The sequence below is a fragment of the Rosa chinensis genome, chromosome 1, assembly GCF_002994745.2.
Source record: "Rosa chinensis cultivar Old Blush chromosome 1, RchiOBHm-V2, whole genome shotgun sequence".
Taxonomy (NCBI): Eukaryota; Viridiplantae; Streptophyta; class Magnoliopsida; order Rosales; family Rosaceae; genus Rosa; species Rosa chinensis.
In genome coordinates this window covers 63,982,381-64,005,687 of record NC_037088.1, presented here as the reverse complement: position 1 = coordinate 64,005,687, position 23,307 = coordinate 63,982,381, and the positions used below count along the sequence as shown (strand labels likewise).

Here is a 23,307-nt window from a genome sequence, read left to right as displayed (position 1 = left end):
AATAGCCTATTAATCATGCTTTGTGATTTGTTTATGCTCAGTCTAGCTAGCTTAGGACATAATTAGTGGACAGAGAGCATGAGAGACAAACCAACCGGTCCCCAGCTTTAGGTTTATAATTGTTCCATGTGTTTCGTACCTAGCTTAAACTAATTGGAAAATGATTCGCGGGCTCAATGAGGCCTAAGATTTATGGCCTCAATATTATGTGTCATGCCATGTCATCTACACACATCACTTATTTGTCAAATCATGTCATGTAATTCTTGAGAAAAATACCATTTTAGCCTTCTAAAATCTAATGACTTTAAGTTATTTTGATTTTTTTTCTAAAAGAAAAAATTATTTTGTCTTTTTTCTTTTCTTTTCATTACACTCATGCTTAGATTTAAATAACAATGTCAAGAATAGAAAAAATTTCATGTAATTCAATCAATAGATTTACATAACACATGTATATGAGTTCAACCTTTGTTGCGTTTATGTAAATTTTGAAAATATAATATGAAAAATACATAGTTATATCATTATATATGTTCTTATGTTCATTTTTTTCTCTTTATGTAGCTAGGGTTTAAACGTTATATTTTAGTTTATTATTTTCTGGTTGTTTATTTTCCTTATATTTAGATTGTAGATGATAATTAATGAATGCTACTAACATGAAATTTTTTTTCTTACCTCTTAATTTAGACATATGTATTTTCCAAATTCAATTTATTAATGCTATTTTTTTGGATGAAATTAATCAATAAAGTTATTGCCTATTTCTTGACACCTAATACAATATATTTATGCTATTTGGAAAGAAAAATTATAGGAAATAATTTAAATAAATGAAGAAAAATATTGATTAAAGAATTTGTAGACATATCTCTTAAATTAATACATAATTAATAACAGTTTTTTTCGTCACCTAATTAAATTTATTAATGTAATTGATTCACCTCTAACATCTAAAAGGAAATATAAAATGGTAAAGTTGGTGTTGCAATAGTATGATGTGGCAAGATATATTATGTGAAATTGAAAATAAAATTAGTATTTGCTTACATGGCATGACACCTAGGATTTGAGGCCATAAATCTTAGGCCTCATTGAGGCTCTATATTATTGCCCAAACTAATTAATCATGTGGTCAAATACACGTTTGTTTCCTACCCGATCAAGGATTTAAAGAATTGAGGGGACCCTGCCATGATCCTATGACTTTGGATCTCCTTCTTACATAAACATTAACATTATGATTGATCGATATTTCCTGTTTCAAAATATGGTAAGGTTTGTTTCTCAATTCAAAAAGGCATTGACAGTGACATATAAAGATTTTAGAGAAATGAATTCTTCAAACTTCTTAATCTCTCATGGGTTTACTTTCACTATAAATTCACTCAGTAAACACCCCAACTTTTCCCTAATTTACTTCCCCCATCATTCAAAATCCTAGTTATATCGCTTTCGTTATCTACCACAACTTACTTTTTTCTTTTTCTTTTTTTCCTTATAATTGGGTGGTGAGAACCTTATGAGTATTCGTTTGGTACGATTTATGAATAAATCTTGGTACATACAGATTTTTAAAAACACAAAACATAGAATGATATTTTGTTAAATCAGAGGAACATGTACATTCATGGGGACACCATGTCCTACTAAGAGGAATGAATATAAGCAGTATCGTCTACTGTTCTTCTCGACCGTTTCATATTGTAACTACGTACTAGCTGGCATTATTGGAATCAATCTGTTCAGAACATTCTTCAAGAACATCCATACTAATAAATAAGATATAAATTGAGAATTATACACTTGGAGATCCATTTATAGAAGGGAAGGAACGCATCCACTCATATACATTGCCATTCTGATAGAGTATAAGGGCTAATTTGGGATTGCTGTGACTTTAAAAAAAAAAAATTGCTGCTGCTGTGTTGTGAGAATAATCAGCTGTAAATTAAAACAGTTTCGTGTTTGGTAAATAATATTTTTAAAAGTGCTGTCAGTACATAAAACAACTGCATAGTGTGTTTTGAACTTTTGATCCACAACAGCTTCTAAAAGCAACCTCTAGGCTGCTTCTAAAATCTGCTGCCAGTGACCTATAATTTTTAATTAAAGCTATTTTTTATTTATTTACCAAACACAATAAAATCTAAAATTTTGAATAAAAACTGATTTTTTTAAAAGCGAAGCAATCTCAAACAGTGCCTTAAAAGAGCATAACACACAAAAGTCAAGATCTAACCACACGACACTAAACAAATTTATTGTTGAAACACAGACTAATTAATTTCGTGCACAATCAAGGTCGAAATCGAAAGCATAACAATCTTTACCCCATGTGGGAATGTTACTTTGAAGCCAGCCATGATCTTAATTATCATATCAACATGCATTTTAGCCATGCCTAATTAGTATAAGAGATCATTTTCACACCTATAAAAAAAATATGAGAGTGAAATTTACACTCTTCATTTTACAATTGACACTTCATGTTTTTTTTTTTGAATAAAACACTTTAAGTTTTCTTTTTTAATATCTTAACATTACAATTTTACAATTCACACTATAAAAAGACAAAATTTATGATACTAAAAAATTATATATATATAGTGTGATTATAAAATGAAAAGTGTGAATTCCATTCCTAAAAAAGAAGCAGATGAATTAATTTATGACATGAATAAGAAGAAAAAAAAATCAAATAAGCACTTTGTTAATTGGCCACACGAGGAAAAAGTAGGAAAGATAAAAACACGAGATTTACTTTAAACTAATTTCGCGGCCATGTGCAACTAATCCTGAATTATTAAAAGCTGTTTCAGCTTTTGCTGCAGGTTTATAACAACTAAATCTAATTAATTAGTCAGTGGTCGTGGTTTTTAATAATACCACCCTAGTCACTACGTAGCCATTGAAGAATCCTAAATATTCCACTTTATCCAGATTGTCCCACTAATTTTGAGCTCACAAATTACACGTTTATTAAGCTAATAAGAGATGCATGTGTTATAATTATGTACATAAAATTGATTGATCATATTAGTTAATCACTTCAAGTTAGTTTCATTAACAGATCTGACCTTTGTTTGTAACCTAGCTATTGAGTGTATATAAACAACATTATTCAAACTGCAAAGTGCAAACTATAACAATAACAATCGCTAGGTACGTACTAACTTTTTATGACAATTAATTTTTATTAAGAACAAAAATATGTATTGTACTAGTGTGCTAGTGTTAGAAGCACCGAATTTTATCCCAATTTTTGGGTGCAAGTCTCATCAATATATATGGAACTGATGCTACACTCAAGTGTAATAGAGCGTGTGTGTGTGAATATATATGGAACTGATGCTACACTTTAGTGTAATAGTTTGTGTGTGTACACTTAAGTGTAATAGTTGTGTGTGTGTGTGTGGGCGCGCAAGCATGTGATTGGTAAAGCGTCGGGAGATAAACCTAGGTCAGCCGATCTCTCTCTCTCACTAAAAATCTCTAGGGTTAGGGTTTGTCGCCCGTAGCAATATTTGTCACCAACAATTGCAATTGATGTAATGGTTGCTCGTCTTGCCGCCTCCCTTTGCATTGCGGAAAGTAAGCGACCAGTTGAGTTGCATCCATCTAAGGGTTTACGACAACATGAAGTTTTCATGATCGGGAAGCTGCTATGGCAAGGGATTACACACGTAGATCCTTTTTGAGAATGTTTCTATCTGCTTGGAGGGTGAATGGCACCCTAAGGGTTGAAGAAATTGGTGAAGATGATTGTGTTGTCTTCTCATTTTCAGATCCGGTCAATAAGGCTAGGGTTTGCAAAGGGGGACATGGGGCTTTAACAGAGCTCCGATCGCACTTGCAGACTAAGATGGAGTTTAACAGATCATGGCAGTGCAACTAAAAACGTCATCCTACTAGATGGCGTTGCTAGGTGTTCCCCCTGCTTTTCGCTCTGAAAGAATTATGCGACTTATTGGCAGTAGGTTGGGTGATTCAAAGAGTATGACAAACCTGCTTTTAGAACAAGGTTGTTGTGCATCCGACTAGAAATCGATTATGCCAAACCACTAATATTTAAACGGCATTTCTGGGTGGAGAATAGTGTTCAGTTTTTGGTGCAATTCAAATACAACAAGTTGTTTGGGAGGTGTGGGCCTTGTGGTTTCGTTACCCACATCAGACTTCCATATTCAAGTCCGGAATTGGAGGAAGACAGTAACCCTCTGCGTTGGTCATATTACGTGATGAACTGGAGGCCAGTTCCAGTGCGGTTAGGGTTTTGGCAAATGACCAAACCTTAGTTTTCAAGGCACATATTTTCCCTTAGCATTCTGGATTTCTCCCTTCCTCAGGTGGTGGCAGCGGCGAGTCAGGCATGCTGACCAGTACAGATTATATAGCTTGTGGATCTGCGTCAAAGTGTTGCACCTGGCTATCAAGAGACAACATCGGGTTAGGGATGGTGATGAGGTAACTATTTCTCTGAAAAAATTGCGTTTGAGTTTAGCTGTTGGGAAAAAGAACTTGGATGCTGTGACTATGAGATTATAGGAGGGACTTTTTGGAAATGTTGAGCAGCCAAAGAGGAAGAGAGGTCGCCCTGTGGGAAGTTTGAATAAGCTTCCTTATGGTATGCGGGGAAGGGTAAGAATGCCAAAAGTGATATTGACTCGTTCAAAAAGACTACAAACAAGAGCAGAAAGACAAACCTGATGCCGAAGTTGTTGGCTGGTGAAGAGGCTAAGGATAGTGTTGGTTCCAACCCTAAAGGGAATGAACTAGTACTTTCTTAAGTCTATGTTATTAGACATCTAGTTACAAGTCTTTTAAAGTAGGAGTAATCTCTATGAGTTTTTTTTATAAATTTTTCTAGTTGTTATTTGTACCACAAGTGCGTGCTGGCAGATTTAGACTATATGATGAATGATTTTTCTTTAGGAAGCGAGGTTGTTCTTGCTTGGTTAGACTTGCTTTCTAGCGAGTGTCCCTTTAAAATTTAATTAGTTTAGTATTGACTTAAATAGGTTTCTGTTTATTATCAGATCTCTTATGCATGTAAGTGTATGTTAGACTCTAACCTATTTCATGACTTTCATTATTAATAGGGAAAATGATCATTTACCCAATTTTAACAACAAAATTGCCCACTTGCTCCACTAACAGTTTTTTAACCCCATTTACCCAAAACACTCTGAGGGATTATTTTCCCTACTACCCAATTAATTCTTTTTTTATTTTTTTAATTTATTTTTGGGACTTTTTTGCCCTCGCATTCTTTCTCACTTAGAGAGAAAAGTCATCCTCCACCATGCTGTGCTCTGGTGACTAGTGGCCGGCAGAGGACTCCGGCGACCTGAATCTGGCAACCGGTGATTGAAATCAGGCGATCGATTACCGAAATCCCGTGACTGGTTACCGGAATCCGGCGATTGGTGACCGGAATCCCGAATCCGGCTACAGGACCGGTGACCGGATTCCTGCGTCTGATTTTATTACCCCCCAATAATACCTAGTAATCATATTATTGCCTCCCAAAAATCATATTATTGCCTCCAATAATTATATTATTGCCGTCCAGTGAATTGTATGAACTCCCAAAACCAAAATGAACACACTACAGGCACAATTGATCAATTTATTATCATATTATTGTCCCCCAATAATCATATTATTGCCACCCAATAATCATATTATTACCTCATAATAATCATATTATTGCCCCAATAATCATATTAGTACCCTCCAATAATCATATTATTGCCCTCAAATGAACCAAAATGAATACATTACAGATACAAAAAAAAAAAAAAAACAAAAATCTCATTATACCAAAAAAAAAATCCTCTGGGCACCCACCGGACTGTGAGGCAGATGTAGGAATCGTCGGGGCGTGTTTTAGGGTGACGGCGACGTTGGAGCGGAGTCGTTTCGGGCTGGGTTCGGAGTTGATCGCAGTTGGGGGCTAAGTTGTGGTTGTGGGCCCTTGGATCGATGGATCTGTGGTTTGGTTGTTGGTGACACCGGAGGTGGATTGATCGAGGTGTTGGCCCGAAGCCGAAAGTGGGGTGCCGGATAAGCCATGGCAGTAAGAGAGAGAGAGAGTCTGGTTTGGCTGACGGCAGCGCTCGGGGGTTGAGTTTCGAATCCAGATGCAGTGCTCCGATCTTAGGGCTGGCTTGGGGGACCCATGACGGTTGAGATCGTCTCTGATGGAGGTGGTGGCCCGAAGCCGGAGGTGGGGCGCCGGAGCAGCCATGGTACAGAGAGATAGAGAGAGACCGAAGCCGGAGGTGGTGCGCGGCACAGAGAGAGAGTCTGAGAGGAAAGAGTTATTATAGGGGGCAAAACTGTCACTAGAGCTTAAATTGGGTAAATCCGTAAATGGGGTTAAAAAACTCTTGCTGGAGTAAGTGGGTAATTTTTAATCTAAAATTGGATAAATGGTCACGGCCCCTTATTAATATTATCAATTCTTATTAAAAAAAAGTATATATGATTGGTATATAACACAAAAATTCCCAAATTTGGCCGAGAAAGATGTATTATTCCAATTTCCATGCACCTTTTGTCATATGCACGTTCCTTTTAATTAATTAGTTAATCAAAAAGACAAAAACCCAGAAAGAGACTTTCACTCTCTCTCTCTCTCTCTCTCTCTCTCTCTCTCTCTCCTCTCAGAGACTCTCTCTCTAAAACCCACAGGGCTGCCTAATGCCAACCGCAATGACCTTCTCTCCTTATACATGAAGAAAATGGTGATTCCTCCTCCTCCTCCTCTTCTTCATCTGCTCCATCACCTCCTTCTCTACCTTTTACAGCACTCCGCCATATATCATATTCTCTTAACTTGAATCTATTCTTCTTCTCAGCTTTAGCTCAATAACGTTCATGGGGGCTGGTTCCTCTATGTCTTCAAAGGATACCAGTAGATCAGGTTCTCCCGATCATCCTCCGGATCAAACTAAGCCGGGTCTCAGAGACCTACCTGAAAGTTGTATCTCTTACATTCTTTTGTATTTGGATCCGCCGGAGATCTGTAAACTTGCGCAGGTGAATAGGGTTTTCCGGGCTGCTTCATCTACTGATTTTGTCTGGCAATCAAAGCTCCCATCAAACTATAAGTTTCTAGTCGAAAAATCATTAATCCTCGGCGCACATAATAGTAACCGTATTCCGAAGAAAGATATATACGCAAGATTGTGTCTGCCAAATCGTTTTGACAATGGCACCAAGGTACAGTAATTATATATCTCTTAGTTAACCGTATATGCTTTTTTCTTTATTGAAGTGCTGCTTGGAGCCCTTAACGGTTAGATCTAGCTTGCGGATATGTTAATCACTTAATTGTGATTTTGTTTTTGGCAACACTAACAGGAAGTTTGGTTGGACAAAAGTTGTGGATCACATCCACAGGTTTGTTTGTCCATCTCATCAAAGGCATTGCGGATAACAGGAATAGATGATCGAAGATATTGGAGTAATATTCCAACTGAGGAATCGAGGTACTTACTTGCAGAGCCAAGATTTCAATTATTATGATCATGACACTTTGAGAAGTTCGATCAATTGGGTTTTCTTTGCAAATCTTCCATTATCAGATTATCAGACCTCTACATTTATGAAGTGGATAGTTCATGCACCAAGCCTCAATAATTGCAACCTTTATTCTAATTCTAACTTATTTCCGGTTTTCTCTCACCAGTGAGACTAACCCAAAAACTTTTATAATATTTCCGTTTAGACTTATGGGATAACCCTAAACTATTAGAATTCCCATTAGCCTTGCAGAAAATTCCTCCAAAATGGGTTTGATTCTCTTTGTTAATTCTTATTCTTGACATTGATCACTTCCACGAGTCTGGATTGTCCCTTTTGTTTCCACACCATATAAAACCCTGTAGTATGAGAAAGAGTGTGAGAATTAGCATAGCACCTAAGAATAATGGATAGCAAGCTATTCCAAGGTGGGCTCCTTTTTGAAGATTTCATTGCATTCCATAGTCTAAGCTAAGAAGATTTGATTCCATTTGTTATATGACAACTTGCCTTGTGCTAGAGAGAAATTTTTGAGTTCTTTACATAAAATTCCATGGTTGGCATCATCCCATGTAATCATTCGTTGCGTTTTGAGCCTTCCTAAATATCGCAAAGCATAATCGACACGAATTTTGAAGAGATAGTTTTGGTTTAACGAAAGCTGCCGTCCAATAGCTTTGAGTCTCCTAACTACCTAGTTACGTGTTTACGAAAATCCGACGTATTGGTAACATGATAAGAAAATGAAACTTTTGTCAACTTCCCTTGTTCATATTAACAAACTTAAAATATTCAAGGGTTCATTGTTTTACAGAAACTTCGCATATATATGATCTATCATAAGATTATTGGAGGATTAATTAATATGGGCTTTTGTTTCTGATCATATGCAATGTATAGGTTTAACAGAGTTGCATATCTTAAACAAATCTGGTGGCTTGAAGCACAAGGGGAACTAGAGTTCGAGTTTCCACCGGGAAACTATAGCCTATATTTTCGGCTTCAGCTTGGCAGGACTTGTCCAGGAAGATTCGGCCGACGAGTATGCAACACTGATCAAGTGCATGGCTGGGACATTAAGCCCGTCCGATTCCACTTATCAACGTCGGACGGCCAGCACGCTTTATCCGAGTGTTATTTGCATGAACGATGCAGCTGGGTTCACTACCATGTTGGTGATTTCGTCAGCAACAGTCCTAAGCCGATGAAGATCAAATTTTCAGTGACCCAAATTGATTGTACACACACCAAAGGTGGCCTCTGCTTAGACTCCGTGTTAATATGCCCAACCAAGTTTAGGAAAAGTTAATGAAATGTAGTCTATAACATTATATAAGCAGCTAACCTCTAACCAAAACCACGCAATATGTCATATTTAGTATCTATATATGTAATTCAAATGTCGATGCCATTAATTTCCATATGCTTTTGTATCATATTAATTTGAGCTTGTTCAGGTCCCTGTTCTTGATGCAGTCTTCCCTAAAACACGAAGGGAAATAGTATAAATCGTGTCCCCCGACCCCCAAGTCATTTAGAAAAGAATAGAAGAAACCAGAACATGAGCCTCTAAACTATTATTTCCACATTCTACCTCGTTCAATATTTTGCATCTTAAAATAGTATTCTGAAGACAATAATCCAATCTTGAGCAGAATATAACTATGAAGAACACATAATTGAAAACATGTAAATATCATATTACTCAGAAACTAGAGAAGTTCTCGGAGTTCTGTATCCAATAGATTACACTTGCAAGACATGGAGATAGAAAACCCTCCGAACAAAGAAACGAAAAAACGATTGCTAAAGTCCTACTCAACTGAACTACTCAAGTACAAGTGTGCGATGTCACGACAAATTCCATACTAAGCCAAAGAGAAGGAAACCAAGAAAAGAAGGGGAGGATAGGAAAAACAGTTATTTTAAAAATGTGCTGTACAAAAATATATGCTGCCACTTACCAAATTGGAGCCAATAATCAGGCCAAATTATGTTAGTCATGCCTTCCAGCCGTAACCCATATTATCATCAAGATCATTGTTAAAAAAGCCATTTTCTGTGAATTCACGGGCAATGTCTTGAACTATATCCTCTTGCAAATGAAGGTTTGAGGGTAATTCTTGTGCTCTCTGATTGAATGCATTGTTACCACCACCTGCTGAAGAGTCGCTGTTTGCAGCAGCTTTGAAACTGTTACTCCTGCTTGGAGCAGGGCCGTGACTTCCAGACACAGTTGGAGTAGCATTAGCGGCCGCTGAATTATTACCTCCAAAACTCAACCCATTCCTTGTCAAACTCCCATTAGAATTTGGTCCGGGAAGAGATTGTTGCCCCCCACTGTTATTATTAGACATCTCCTGCAGCAGTTGCTGGAGCATCTGTTGCTGCAAGGCCTGGTTGCCTTGGGAGTTCTGCGGATTGGTTTGTTGAAGCAAGCTGTTAGAACTGAGTGACCGCTGCTGCAGCTGCGGTGTCTGATGTGGCTGTCGTGAGGATAGATGGGGACTTGAATAGCCACTGCCGGGTAAATTCTGCATTGGTCCCGGTATTAAAGAAGCAGCACCTTGAAAAGGTGACGATGGACTTTGGTTGGAGTTATTGAAAGACGAAGATGCCTCCTGTTGAAGAGAATTTGCATTTGAATTCATTGAGTTCTGCCTCATGAGCAGATTCTGGTAATTGGTCAGCGCTAAAGCTGCTTGTGCTGAGCCACTCAAAGCTCCTCGACTGGCCATGTGCTGGTTGTTATTCATTTGATTGTTTAGTCCGGGATGCAACGCCATTAGCTTATTCAGAGTGTTCCTGTCAGTTGGCATGCCCTGAACATTTGCTAACTGCTCCATCTCCTGCATCTTTTGCATCTGGAGCTTGGTTGCATTCGCATGTCGAGGATAAACCTTCAAGCCCTCTGCAATTTTCAGCATAAGACCAATCAAAGAAATCAATATAAAGAAATGAAACCAACAACTGAAACAAGCAACAAGCAAACATACAGGACCTCACAAAAAGTTTAGCACGGGGAAGGAAATGAGAAAGAATCAATGAGAACAAGAAATAAGTAGCCAAAATACCAACTTCACCGCATTATATATCAAATACAAGAAACAAGAGCAATATTACTTCCTACAGGAAAGATATGAAGACGACAACAAGGTGATTCCAGTCAACTCCAGATCCACCATGTCCAAAACCTCCATTAACTTAATTAAACAAAATACTCAATAAGCATGCTACTAGCTCCAAATTGAACAGTATACCTACTTCAGAAGAAGATAGTTAACTCATGGAATGAGTAAATTAAAGCTACAAGCAATACCAAGCGGATATCAGTGGCAAAAACCATATAATGGTTTGTTCAAGAATCTGTCTAAGATGGTATTAATCAAATTACTACGAATATGCTCAACTACGATGCAAAGCAGCAGCAGAGAATTACAAAATGGAAAGAGGAATAGAAAAAAAAAACAGGACAATACCAATTGGGCCAACTTTGTTTTCCCGGCAGAAATCGATCAAATCTTTCATGCTGTTCACAACCTCTGATATCTGTTAAAAGTTAGAAAGTCATTAACTAAAATAAAATTTAAGTATATAGTCATACATAACATTGAAACAGAAGATTATATTCTAACTCAACAAATCATGTCCATGAATGCAATAAAATATACCTGCAAACACCTCACATATCTTTTAGAAAAGCCCAAGTCATTCAGTGACTGCAACTCCAAACTCTTTGCAAGCTGCCGCCCAGCTGTCAGAACCCTGAAGGAAACAAGCAACATCAGTGAAGCCCTACTTCTTTATGAGGAGAAATTAAAATTGAATACCAAACTGGTTGATCGCCTAAAAACTCACAAATTGCTATTTGCTTGTAGATCCTGCTGAGAAACCCCATCAGATCCACTTTCAGCAATCGTACTCTGGCACTTCTGTGCAACCTGAACCAACTGATTGACCTGGAAAATATCATGCCTTGTAAGTTCACCACATCAGTCTATACTTAACCTTATCTACTTGTTTCTTAGGTCACAGTTCTATCTACTTAATTAATCGGTTTTCATCACTGAATTACACAGTACATTTGAAATTCTGGCAAAAAGGGGCACATTTGTTTCTTTCAAAAACACAAAGAAATTATCAAAGTAAAATTTCAGAACAACAACAAAACATAAGTTAAGATGGCTCATTGGAAAAAGCAAAGAACGAGACACTACCTTACCAAATTATTGCAATCTCAAACGACAGCTTTTACAAAGATCAGGGTTAAGTCCATTTCAAGTGTTATGACAATTTCTTTTTAGGTTCTACAATTGCATAGTTCTTATAATCAATGAATTAAACATCGCCTATTCTTTAAACGCAAGATTGAAAAGCCCCAATTAAAATTAATTATTATAACAGAAATATTTCTACCATCTTCTATACACATTCTGCACAATAAAAGCCAAAACTTAACAAGGCACAGAAAAACAGTACCTGTGGAGCAACAAGCCTACGAGGAAGAAGCTCTTCATGGCGTCGTGCACAAAATTCCCAAGACAATATCTGAAAAAGTGTAGTGTAACATATTAGCAGAAGAAATTTTATGAGAATCAGAACCCAGTAACAAACAACAGGTATCTAACCTTTAAATCTTGTGTAAACACGATACGAAGCTGACCCTCGCGAACAACACGAAGTTGCTCGTATACACTCTCTTGAACTGCTTTTCCATATTCCAGCATCATTACACCAGAAGGAAATCTACATTCTCTTGGCAAGTCTAGAAACAAAAGCTCATCGATGACTCCACTGCCAAATTTGATCTCATTCAGTCTAGGGAGTACTTCAAAGGTTGCCTCTGTAGACATGCCGCCATGAAACTAATTAGGACTTCAATCTAATAAATTATAAAATACATAAAATGTTAAAAAAAGATGATGCTACATGAGATTCCTAAGCAAAAGAGTTGCATCCACAGACACTCCTCACGACTATTTGTATCCTCTGGTGTTAAGAACCCTTGATAAGGTATATATTTTAATTACAAATCTAAATTTTAAGTCTTTTATTCAGAGTTTCAGTTCCAGAAAGCAACACATTCACAGTTCCATGTTAAACCATGTCCCAGTTTGCAATTCTCCCAGACTTCAACTGTTTTACAGTTATCTCCTCCCACATGAATTCCTACAGTTTTGTAACAGTATCACAATCTTCACTTGACTTGCATTTGTGATTTGAATTGTTCCTTGCTACCAAGATGTATCCCCACACGGGTGAAAGAAACTAAATCAAGTTTAAGATGACAGGCTATACTGAGTCAAACAAAAAATTCCCATGACACATAAGACCATTTCTATGCAATTTTTACCAGAGTGAGCTAAACCACGATAAAATTTCCCAAACCATGATATGCAAAGCAGAATTCACATAAAACTGCACATTTGCTTACCGAAACCTCTTCCAGATTTAGAACCACAAATGTCACACTGCCATGCATCCTGGCCAAAAAGAAAAACAAGAAAGATACACATGTGAGTCGACCATGTTGGCAGGTAACATAAACAAAAATAATTTCTAAGTGGATGAAGTACTCATAAAATAGAAGAATCCTTTGTACAAGTAAGTATGAGAATCATGTCATGCAACTGACAGAAGATTCTGATGGGAATATGCTACCATATAAGTCAAATTTTGCGGGATAACAATTCTAATATACTAGAAGCACTAACAAGAGCATAAACTGACCATAGAAGCCTGGGGGAAAACACCAAGCGCATGATGCCCAACATTGTCATATAAAGACAAGCACCATCTTTTCTTAGCACGAGGGGAGTAATACTCTGTCACAAACTTCCTCCAATACGCAATACTATTGTCCTGTCAATAATTTAAATCGACACATCATTAGATAAATTTGACTGACAATTTCAATCTGTAATATTCAGATACATCACGAAAAGTAATGTAACCCATGTGAAGAGGAACTGGAAGGAAAAAAAAAACAGTTTTTCCAAATGAAGTAAATGACAGGGTACTCACAGCTGGTCGTTGCCGCTGATGATACAGATATTGCATCAGCCTACGAGCACAAACACCACCATCATATGGACGCTTATTAATGGAAGATGCTGGCTGCAAAGCTTGTTGTTGAAGTTGCTGTCTCAACTGCAACTGCTGCTGCTGCTGCTGCTGTTGCTGAATATGTGCTCTCTGCAATTGAGGCATGGACTGAAAAATTTGTTGCTGTTGCTGGTGCTGTTGCCGTAGTCTCTGCTGTTGAATCAAGGCATGTAACTGTGGATTCCGTCCTTGGAACTGCATGGAATCTTGTCTTTGCAGTAGTTGCTGTAACACCTGCTGCTGCATAATTTCTTCCTGCTTGATATCCAACCGTGGTTTCTTCTGGACGTGGGCTAAATTATTTGGATCTTGAATAAAAGTTCCAGGAACACGTGCTCCCATGGGAAGGGAAACTTGGCCAGTTTGGGACGTGGGCAAGGATGTAGCACTAGAAGTCCCCTGCTGCCGCAGGTGCTGGTGCTGCTGACCCTGCTGAATTTGTTGGGAATTCTGGTCATGCTGAGAATTCTGTTGCACTACAGAAGAGCCATCCATAATTGATGATCCGGACATGCTAATATTGTTTGACGAGAATGACATAGGGGAAGCTGGTAAGCGTAAGTAGGACTCGTTATTGATGCTTGCACTTCTCTGCAAATGGGGACCACCTGAAAGTACAGAGTTTGCATCTGTGACCAAAGAACTTGCCCCAACACTTGGACCTGAATTTGCCACACTGCTTAAAACTGCATTGTTCATGTCCCCAGAAACCGGACCCAAATTTGAACGCCCAGTTCCAGGAATTGAATTAGAAGAGTTCCCGAAAGATGAGCTCAAGTGAGAGTTAACTACAGACTGAGACTGCCCATCCCCTTGGAAGAAAATTCCAGAACTCGATGAAGATTGCGTTAATCCTCCAGCCACCCGTGAAGGCACCATAGGAGGCCCCGCCCTTTGGTGGCCAGAGTCTAAGTAGCTCTCCAGAGCCAGGCCTGACTAATATTTTTACAATAATTAATACCCTCAAACCCCCCACTCAATTCAACAAAAAGAACTCACACCAATGCAAAAAAAAGCCTCAAAATTTCTCACAAACAGAACACCCCTACCTAATATCCCCACACGATACTAGAACTAACAATTTCAGAACCCCCACTTCAGCCCATCAATAATATCACCACTCATTGGGGATCTAACATAAACAACAAGAAACAACAGCATCAGCACTATGACATTAAAATCTGAAAACACAAACTACACTATATTCCTCAAGAAAAATCACCCGCAAAACCAAAATTAAACACCAACAAACACAGAATCAGCGACTCACACAAATCCCAAACGCAACAAAATCTTGAATTTCTAATTAACCCCCAAAAAACCCTAAATTTTGACAGCTGAGCTACTCCAGAAACACTAACACAACCCTATCAGTCTCGGACCCAACATTGCTAGAGATCGAAAAGCAAAGCAGCTAAGCTCAATTAGCAATTAAACTGAAATAAAATCAACCCAATTAGGTCTTAGCTGAGTTTTCACCACTCATAGACTGAGAATCAAGGACTGAAATCAAACCCAAAATTTTTTCCAACAAATGACCACAATAATTTAACTCGCAGTAAAATTAACACTCGGGAAAGTCTTAATTGAGCAAGAACACAAGAAGATCGAGAGGCACGAACAAATTTCAAACCATAATTAAGCAAAAAAAAAAAAATTTAAAAAAAAAAAAAAATCAGTTCGATCGGAGCAGATAAATATTTTTTAGTTAGTGAAAAAAAAATTGAAGAAATGAAAAAATAAAATTGGGGCAATGAGAAAAATGTAAGGCGGCGACTGACCTCAGAACTCGGGAGAGCTAAAACGAAGCTTTTTAGTTTTTGGAAGCGAAAATTTGCAGAGAGAAACGGAGGAAGAAAGAACAGGACGACGCCGTTTATATACCTAGCGGGAATTGCAGACGGGGGTGACCGGCTGCGTAGGTGGGGCTTTTGCCCTATATTACCGGCTAGGCACTTTGGATCAGGGGACACGTGTCGGTGTTTTGGGTGAGGAATGTAGTCGGTGATAAATCGCCGCGATGTCGACGCGAAGACCCAGGAGACGTGGCGCGGCGTGATTGGAGGATCTCTAGGTTACTTATGATGGGCAGTGAGGATAGTAGTGCCTGGATGAGCCTACGGGGAAAGTGATCTGCTGCGGTCACTTATAGTGTAGTGGGTTTAGAGTCGTACCGTTCAAACTTCTACAATGACCAAAATGGGGAGTAGTGCCAGGTGTTGGTGTGGGATTGGGTAGATCAGGAAGCTGTGGGCGATCGAGCTTTACCATATAAGGGATAGAGACAGACCGTCAGACCGGCACGTGTGACTGACACGTATAAGAACAAGGCCTTCAGACCAACTACGGAGTTCTTAATTACATTAAATTAGCGATTAAGATGGCTTAAAGATGACGTGCTTATAAACTCAAAAGCATACAAATATCACCTCTATGATTACCCTATAACAGTAATACAGTAAGGGCTAAACTGTGTGCTACGCTATTAGCTCTGCGATTTACATGAGAAATTCTAAAATTTGAATAATGGGCCAGAAGTAATCCGACCTCTTCCAATAAGAAACCTAACATGGAATCATCCTCCCGTGTCGCATCAGTAGCATTAAAATTGACATGTTTCGATCAAAAGTATATGTGAAAATCATGTCGAAGAAAATTAAAATTATTGTTATTGTTTATACTATTATGTCAAACTCTATCTTTCATATTCAAGTACATAATCTCTTGTAGATATTTTTTGTCTTATGATAAATTTAAGTAAAGTTAAACTTTCCAGCTTAATTGAATACAAAACTCTCTTTTTTATTTTGAAAGAAAATGTCAATATCATTAGATGACCAGCGAACAAGTCAGAATATAACATACACTTAAAGACAAAAAAAAAATAGCGGGATAACAACCAATCCCCTATCTAAGCAATATAAACTCATTACAAGTCAATTTGAGCCCGCTTTGTAAAGCAAACTCATAAACAAAGAACAACTCAGTGTCTTCTAAAGCAAAATCATTGACTAGCATCCCCATTAGCCAGACGCGCAATTGTGGTACCAACATAGAGCAATTTCCCAGCAAACAAATATGAGTCAATTCCTCATCCATAAGCCGCTTCCTCCAGTCCTAACTCAAGATAGTTACTAATTCTGAATAACTATGATCTGAATTATGACTGACACATTAAAAACCTTAAGCCCATAATGTGAGCCTAGGTTTATAGCCCAGCAACCCAAGTTTGAGCCCAAGCCCAAACTAGAGCAACTAGGATAGCAGCCTTAGCTCCCAGTAACCAAGCTGCCGCTGCCGCCGTCCATCCCTCCTGTGGCAGACCGCGACTGAGCCTGACCATGGCAACCTCAAGCCACAAACGAAGCAACGTCTCCCAGCACACTATACCCCGGGATCGATCACCTTCACTGAAACAACCCAGCACCAAACCGAGATCGAAGGTAATCAAACCTGGCCGCCTCACATAACGCAGTCAAGTAGGAACCAACCCGACGCAACGACACACCTAGTCGCTCTCCTCCCAGAAACCCCGCTGATCTTCCTCGAACAAAATGGTCCCAAGATCCTACTCGATTTGTCACGCCACACACACTCGCGACCTACAACAAGGATTGGCCGGTGAAGACTACCACGCCGCCACAACGCTTTTCTCAGAAACCCTAGAGGCTTTGGTTTGTCTCAGAGTAGCGCTCTGCTTTCTATGTGATTCTTTTCTTTATTTGAAGAATGTGATTTTATAAAACTCTCATTTGACTATGAATAATATAGATAAATTTAAGCAGATTTTCTGATAGATTATTTGTTTATTAATTATCTTTTTCATGTGAGTTAAATAGAGAGATAACTATGAAAAAAGGATAAGCTTCATTTTGTTTTAGAGGGTGATCATTAAAAGGTAGCCTAATGGCCCACATAGTTTGAGAATCATTTACTGAAATACGGCCATACACAGGTCAGGCCGTTTGCAAACTTTGAAGGGATCGAACTTGGACTAAAAATTTTGGGTTGGGCCCAAAAGTCTTGTTTTGGAGACTGGGACATAATCATACATGACTCGTTTTTTTTTTTTTTTTTTTTTTTTCGGGTCAGATTTTTGGACAGAATCAAGCGCGAACCGCTTATCAAATAATATCCTGCTAAAATATTGTTGATGTCATAATTTGGTTAGACAAATACATTTGACTTTTCAACCCATTCCACATAGGACACGTTGAAAGTTCAAAGAGTCCACGTAGGAACTTTCAACGAACTTAAACATTTCGTCGCGAAAGAAAAGATAATCCTGAGATAGAAATAACCATGACTAGTGAAATGCCTGACTTTGGTACTCCAAGTCTTCAACGTTGGATATCCGCCTCTTAAGTCTTGGACGGTCACTACGTGATCGACTCACCACTTTGGATGGCAAGGCAAAAACATATCATGACCTCACTACTAGAAAAGAATAATCCAAAGGAATCAAGAGTCTCAACCCCCAAGACCAAGAGTTTGACCCCCAAGCTTAGAAGCCTCAATCTCTAAGGACTATGACCACGAGCTCCAAAGCAAAAACCTCGACCTCTAGGATCACGCACATGTCGTTGTCATAAAGAGACATGTAGCACCAATTAAGGCAAAATATCACCAACCATGTCAAGTGTCAAGTTCTGACACGAAGCATGGCTCTTAGGCCATGCCTAAGAGTAATTCCAGGAAAAAGGAAACTTGGATAGGCGACACTTGTCTCTTGACCCTTCACCGACCATATCAGATCACATGGTGGTGACACCCACTCCCTAGTCCCCCACTCCCTAGCCAAGGCGGACCTCCTGATGGTCGGCAAATTATTTGTTGAGGGGAAGCTGCGCGGAGCAGAGGGTGTTGGGTAGCGAGCCCAATCTTAGTACCCGGGTGACGGGGGTCAACATACCTGATCAGGGTCGTCGTAGACTGTTTGACAAGTCCCCGTGTCCTATAGGGACGATCTGACAGTAACCGCCGCATGGCGGTCGTTGTAAGAGTGAGGCGTAGCCTTGGGATTCGCCGCTGGCGGATACCCCCCGCTGGATGTAGCAGGAAACAGCGTCGTGTAGAAGTGTTTGGTGGTAGTTAGTGAGCGGAGTTGCGCTCAGTAACGCACAGGGTTTGTAAGATGGAGGGGGTTCTGCCGGCAGTGCCACGTATAGCCGAGGCTGCCTCTTGCAAATTGACAAGTGGAAGTTTCCTAGCGGGGATCCGCCCATAGGAGATTTCGACAGGTGTCAAGTGAGAAGTTCCACTGGCGGGGTTTCGCTCAGCGGACTTCGACACTTGGAAGATGACAAGTGAGAAGTTCCGCTAGCGAGGTTTCGCTCAACGGACTTCTATACTTGGAAGATGACAAGTGAGAAGTTCCGCTAGCGGGGTTTCGCTCAACGGACTTCGATACATGGAAGATGACGAGTGAGAAGTTTCGATACATGGAAGATGACGAGTGAGAAGTTCCGCTAGCGGGGTTTCGCTCAACGGATTTCGACACCTGGAAGATGACAAGTGAGAAGTTCCGGTAGCGGGGTTTCGCTCAACGGACTTCGACACTTGGAAGATGACAGGTGAGAAGTTCCGGTAGCGGGGTTTCTTCCTCCCAAAAGTTGTGGCTTCTTCCAGACGCCTCGTTTGATGGTGGTTGACACGTGGCAAACCCCTAAAGGGTTAGCGTGCGGATGCGTGCCTCCTCTGCCTAGCCGTCTCCTCGCCATTAATGTTAGTAATGATGGATTTCATAACCGAGGCGACGCCTCAGTTAATCAGGAGAGTAACTGTAGCTGTGGGACACGTGTAGGGCTGACATTGACGTCGTTTTTCAATGGACGGCGTAGGACTGTTTGACGTTGACATAAAAGGGGGGGAAGTTGGCATGTTTGATACTGCTCTAAACTTTGAACTGTGCTTCATCTTCTTCAAGCTTTCTGCGTCTGAGATAGGAGAAGAGAGTTGAGGCGATATTGCCGAGTTTTCGTACGTGGAAGAAACGACGACCTCTGGCTCCGAAGACTAGTTCTCACACTGCTGTCAGAGACTCCATCGTTGAGGTAGGTACTCTGACTTATATCCCTGTTTCATTGGGTGTCTGCCATGGCGAATTTTTGGGTTTTGGGTGTTCCTGGGATATGTCCTTTGTTGACGTGCTGTGAGGGTGTGAGTGGGTTTGGGGATGATGTATTTGACAGAATTGGGGTTTTTAGGGATTTTATAGGTGGTCGAATCTGGGTTTGAGTGCGTTTGTTCTTGTTTTGGTATTTTCTGGGTTGAGTATTGTTGATGTTCTTGGGCACTGACTGATATAGGGATAAGTTAGATCTTGTGTGAGCTAACCGATTTGGGTTTTAGGGTTTTGGGATGGCCGACGTCATAGAGATTTCGAGCAGTGTGGATTCAGGATCTGAAGTGTCGTTCAGCATGGCGGATAGAAATTTTATTGACTCGTTACGTCCGTCTGCCCGTGCAGGAACCTCACTGCCAGAACCGCTAGAGGTCGAGCCGCTACAGACCATTCCGTGGGACACAGTTATGGGTCGTGCATTGCGTCAGGGGAGTTCTAGGGTGGGGGAGGCCGCCGCTGCCCACACTTTGCACGAAGAGCGCCTAGAGAGCAATAGTGCCTCCAGCGGTTCCGCTGGCGGGGGAGGATACAGAGTCGGCGTGGGTGTTGGAGGACGGCACCCCCGTTGACGAGGCGGGAGGTAGGATGACCGCTGTTGCCGTCAACCGGCTGAAGAGGGTGATCCGGTTGCCCGGCGCTGTGGAGCTGCGTCCGCCGACGGTAGAGGAGAAGGCTTCAATCCTGCCAGTGGGCCACGCCGCGGTGCACGAGGCTATATTCCGCGAGGGAGTGACCTTCCCGCTGGTGCCCAACCTACAGATCCTGGTGTGCGAGTTTGGCATCGCCTTTGGGCAAGTGTGCCCTAACATGTGGCGGTTGCTGCTGGCGCTGAACTCGTTGTGGCGGTTGTTTGGTTGCGAGGGACCGACCGTGGCGGAGGTATTACATTTCTACGAACTGGTGTACGTGAAGCGCCAGGGTTGTAGAGGGCAAGTAAATCTCAGTCGTCCCCAATGAGCGTCGAAGCTGATCGAGAACCTGAGGGACTCGATGTCGTACTGGCAGGGTTCCTTCTGTATTGCCACGGCGGGGTAGGAGTACCAAGTGGGGTCCAACGAGGGGGAGCCGATGTTTAGAATTAAGTCGGAGTTTCAGCCCATCCGAGGTTGTTTGCCGCTTCCGCTGAACACGATTGGCGGGGTTCCTGTTTTTTTTTTTTAGCCTTGTACTCGGTACTAATAGTGACCTTTTTTGTGCAGTGAGGTTGCGGTATAACCTGACTCGTGAGGAAGAGTGCAGCGTGGCACGCATCAGAGGTTGCTGGTGGAATCGCAATTTGCTGGACTTTCGTCTCCTTACAGGCTGGGAGTTGCTGGTGGATCAGCGACTGACTCGTGCCGTTGGTAAGTACCCTTCTCGCTAGATCACAGCCTTGGTGATATTGTCGTGCTGAGTGGTTTGTTACTTCTTCTTCTTTTTTTTTTTTAGAAACTCCGCCGGGGAACAAAGCGAGCCGTGACGCCTTCTGGAATCCATGTACGCGTCTGGGCTGGCGGCTCAGAAGACTCTGGTGAACCCGAAAACGCTGGCGCTGAGCTCGTCTGAGGTCCCGGTGGTGCTGCCAATGCCGCACCACTCCCACCTTGGTGGTGACGGGTTGCCCGCTGTTCAGGCGGGGACAGGCGTGGCAAGCTAGGAAGCGCTGCGGAAAGAGAGAGCGCCGGTGATACGGCGCGGGGTGCCGAAGAAAGAGGTGCGCCAAACGGAGGGTGTCACCATAGCGGGGTTGGAGTCGCCGATGGGGGGTGCGAGGCTTGCCGCTGCTGGAGATACGCGGACCCTTCAGCGAAAACGCCGTCAGCTCGACTCGGGCGGGGAAGAGGAAGAGGTGGAGGTAACCGGGGCCTACGAGCAACCGAAGAAGTCAAGGCAGGCTCTTCCCGAAGCTCCCACTGATGTGGCGACAACAGTGGGTACGAGCGGCTTGGACTCATTTGCCGCTTACGCCGAGTTCCTCAACGACGGTGAACGAGAGTTCCTGTATCACCTCTGCGAGGGGCTGGGGTTCGGCGGCTTTGAGGGGGTTGTTCGGTCGACCGCCGTCAGCGAATCGCCCGTTAGCATAGCCTTTGGGCACGTTGCCGTTGGGCTACATGAGATGTTCCAGGCGGCGTCAAAACAGCCCCTGGTTGAGCGGGAGCTCAGGGAAGAAGTGGCGGTCCTCCAGAGGGAGCTGGGGAAGGCCCAGGAAAAGTTGGCTGATGTCGAGCGACGCTTGACAAAGGCCGACTGCGATGTGGCAGACGCCCGTGGCAAGCTGAACGTGCCATTGAGCGGCACTTGGAGCGGAACGAACAGTTCGCCAAGCTGGAGCAAGACATGTCCCTGCTGCGGGATCGGGTGGCCGCCAAGGAGAAAAAAGTTAAGATCCTTCGGCGGGAGTCCGCCTCCAAACAGGCTGAGATCAAGCGACTAGAGGGTGAAGTCGCTCGCTTGGAAGCTGAGGGGGGCCGTGCTGCGGCCGCCGCTGTTGAGTCATACAAGCAGTCGGAGGAGTACAAGGAGGCACTAACCGAAGCAGCGAAGGCCGGTGCCCTAGCTAATGTGGAGATGCTGCAGCAAAGGGGCGCCATTGACTGGGCGAAAGCGTCGATGCCGTTCGTGCAGCCATCTGAGGAAGCTCCGCCGACAACAAGTACCGCCCCCACTGCTGCCCCTGGTCATGTTGAAGAAGCCCGCTCGAGTAACGGCGAGAGTGGCGGACTTCCAGAGGGCGACTCTCAGCGGACACCTACTCAGTCCGAGGTGTCTCGCGCTGGGTTCCTGGCGGCCCACAGTCGGGCGGATGGCACAATAGAGACCCCCAGTCCCACAGCCCGAGGGTCTGACCAGACGAGCCGTTCATATCAGCCGCAGGCCGCCGGTGGAGATGCTGAAGGTAGCGGAGCCGACCTTGCCAACCCCGCCAACCCCTAAAAGTAGGAGTAGTAAAAATTTTGTAGCCGGTGAGGCATAAATATTTCATGTAATTGACTTTGGGGTGTAAATGAAATTTTGGAACCTAAGCTCCTATACTTTTGTGTTTTTTTTTTTCTTTTGTTTGTGATGATGAGTGTACCGCTAGGGGTCTTGACAAATTTTTTTTTTTTGCCATGAATGAAACATTAAAGGAATTAAAATTGGTCCAAGTGCACAATGTAGCTGGCGTTGCCAGTTGCCCCTAGTGCTGGACTTGGTAACAATGGTTTGAATAATTCCTCGTTTCATTGATAGCTGCCTGAACAGCGTTTACAAAAGCGGGGTCATACCCGTTGGGTAGCTTCCCTGAGCTAAATATTGAACAAAAATTAGCTAAGTCAAGATGCTCTTGGGTAGCGGTATGGCTATTTGTAGTAATACCGAAGGTGCTCGGTATTCCAGGGATGGGTCGTTGTGACGCCATCCTTGTCCATTAAGTAGAAGGTGCCTGAGCTCGCGACCTCTACAATTTTGTATGGACCTTCCCAAGTTGGGCGGAGTTTTGTTGGCGGTGGTATGACTTCTTTCATTACCCAGTCTCCCAGTTGGAGGTTGCGGGCTTTGACCCTGGCGTTGTAGAAACG

General features: G+C 41.8%; 2 protein-coding genes across 4 annotated transcripts; one reads left to right on the top strand and one right to left on the bottom strand.

The window, feature by feature from the left end:
• The first annotated feature begins 6,583 nt into the window (after positions 1-6,583).
• LOC112174970 (F-box protein PP2-A13) lies at positions 6,584-8,939 on the top strand. Its single transcript, XM_040512375.1, has 4 exons — positions 6,584-6,755; positions 6,870-7,233; positions 7,375-7,502; positions 8,437-8,939. The coding sequence occupies exons 2-4, from the start codon at positions 6,889-6,891 to the stop codon at positions 8,843-8,845; spliced, it is 882 nt and encodes a 293-aa protein (XP_040368309.1). The 5' UTR covers positions 6,584-6,755; positions 6,870-6,888; the 3' UTR covers positions 8,846-8,939.
• A 273-nt stretch (positions 8,940-9,212) lies between these two features.
• On the bottom strand, positions 9,213-15,600 carry LOC112174737 (probable transcriptional regulator SLK2). Of its 3 annotated transcripts, none has more exons than XM_024312637.2 (10): positions 15,423-15,600; positions 13,561-14,577; positions 13,267-13,398; positions 12,971-13,019; positions 12,165-12,379; positions 12,016-12,084; positions 11,395-11,495; positions 11,208-11,301; positions 11,016-11,085; positions 9,213-10,447 (listed from the first exon to the last, which is right to left on the bottom strand). In XM_024312637.2, exons 2-10 carry the CDS (start codon positions 14,518-14,520, stop codon positions 9,537-9,539), a joined length of 2,601 nt encoding a protein of 866 aa, XP_024168405.1. In that variant the 5' UTR covers positions 14,521-14,577; positions 15,423-15,600; the 3' UTR covers positions 9,213-9,536. The 3 variants fall into 3 exon arrangements, with proteins under 3 accessions (XP_024168405.1, XP_040368308.1, XP_024168334.1); XM_040512374.1 differs by having other exon boundaries at positions 13,561-14,573; positions 15,423-15,537; XM_024312566.2 differs by having other exon boundaries at positions 13,561-14,773; positions 15,423-15,524.
• Positions 15,601-23,307: the final 7,707 nt, after the last annotated feature.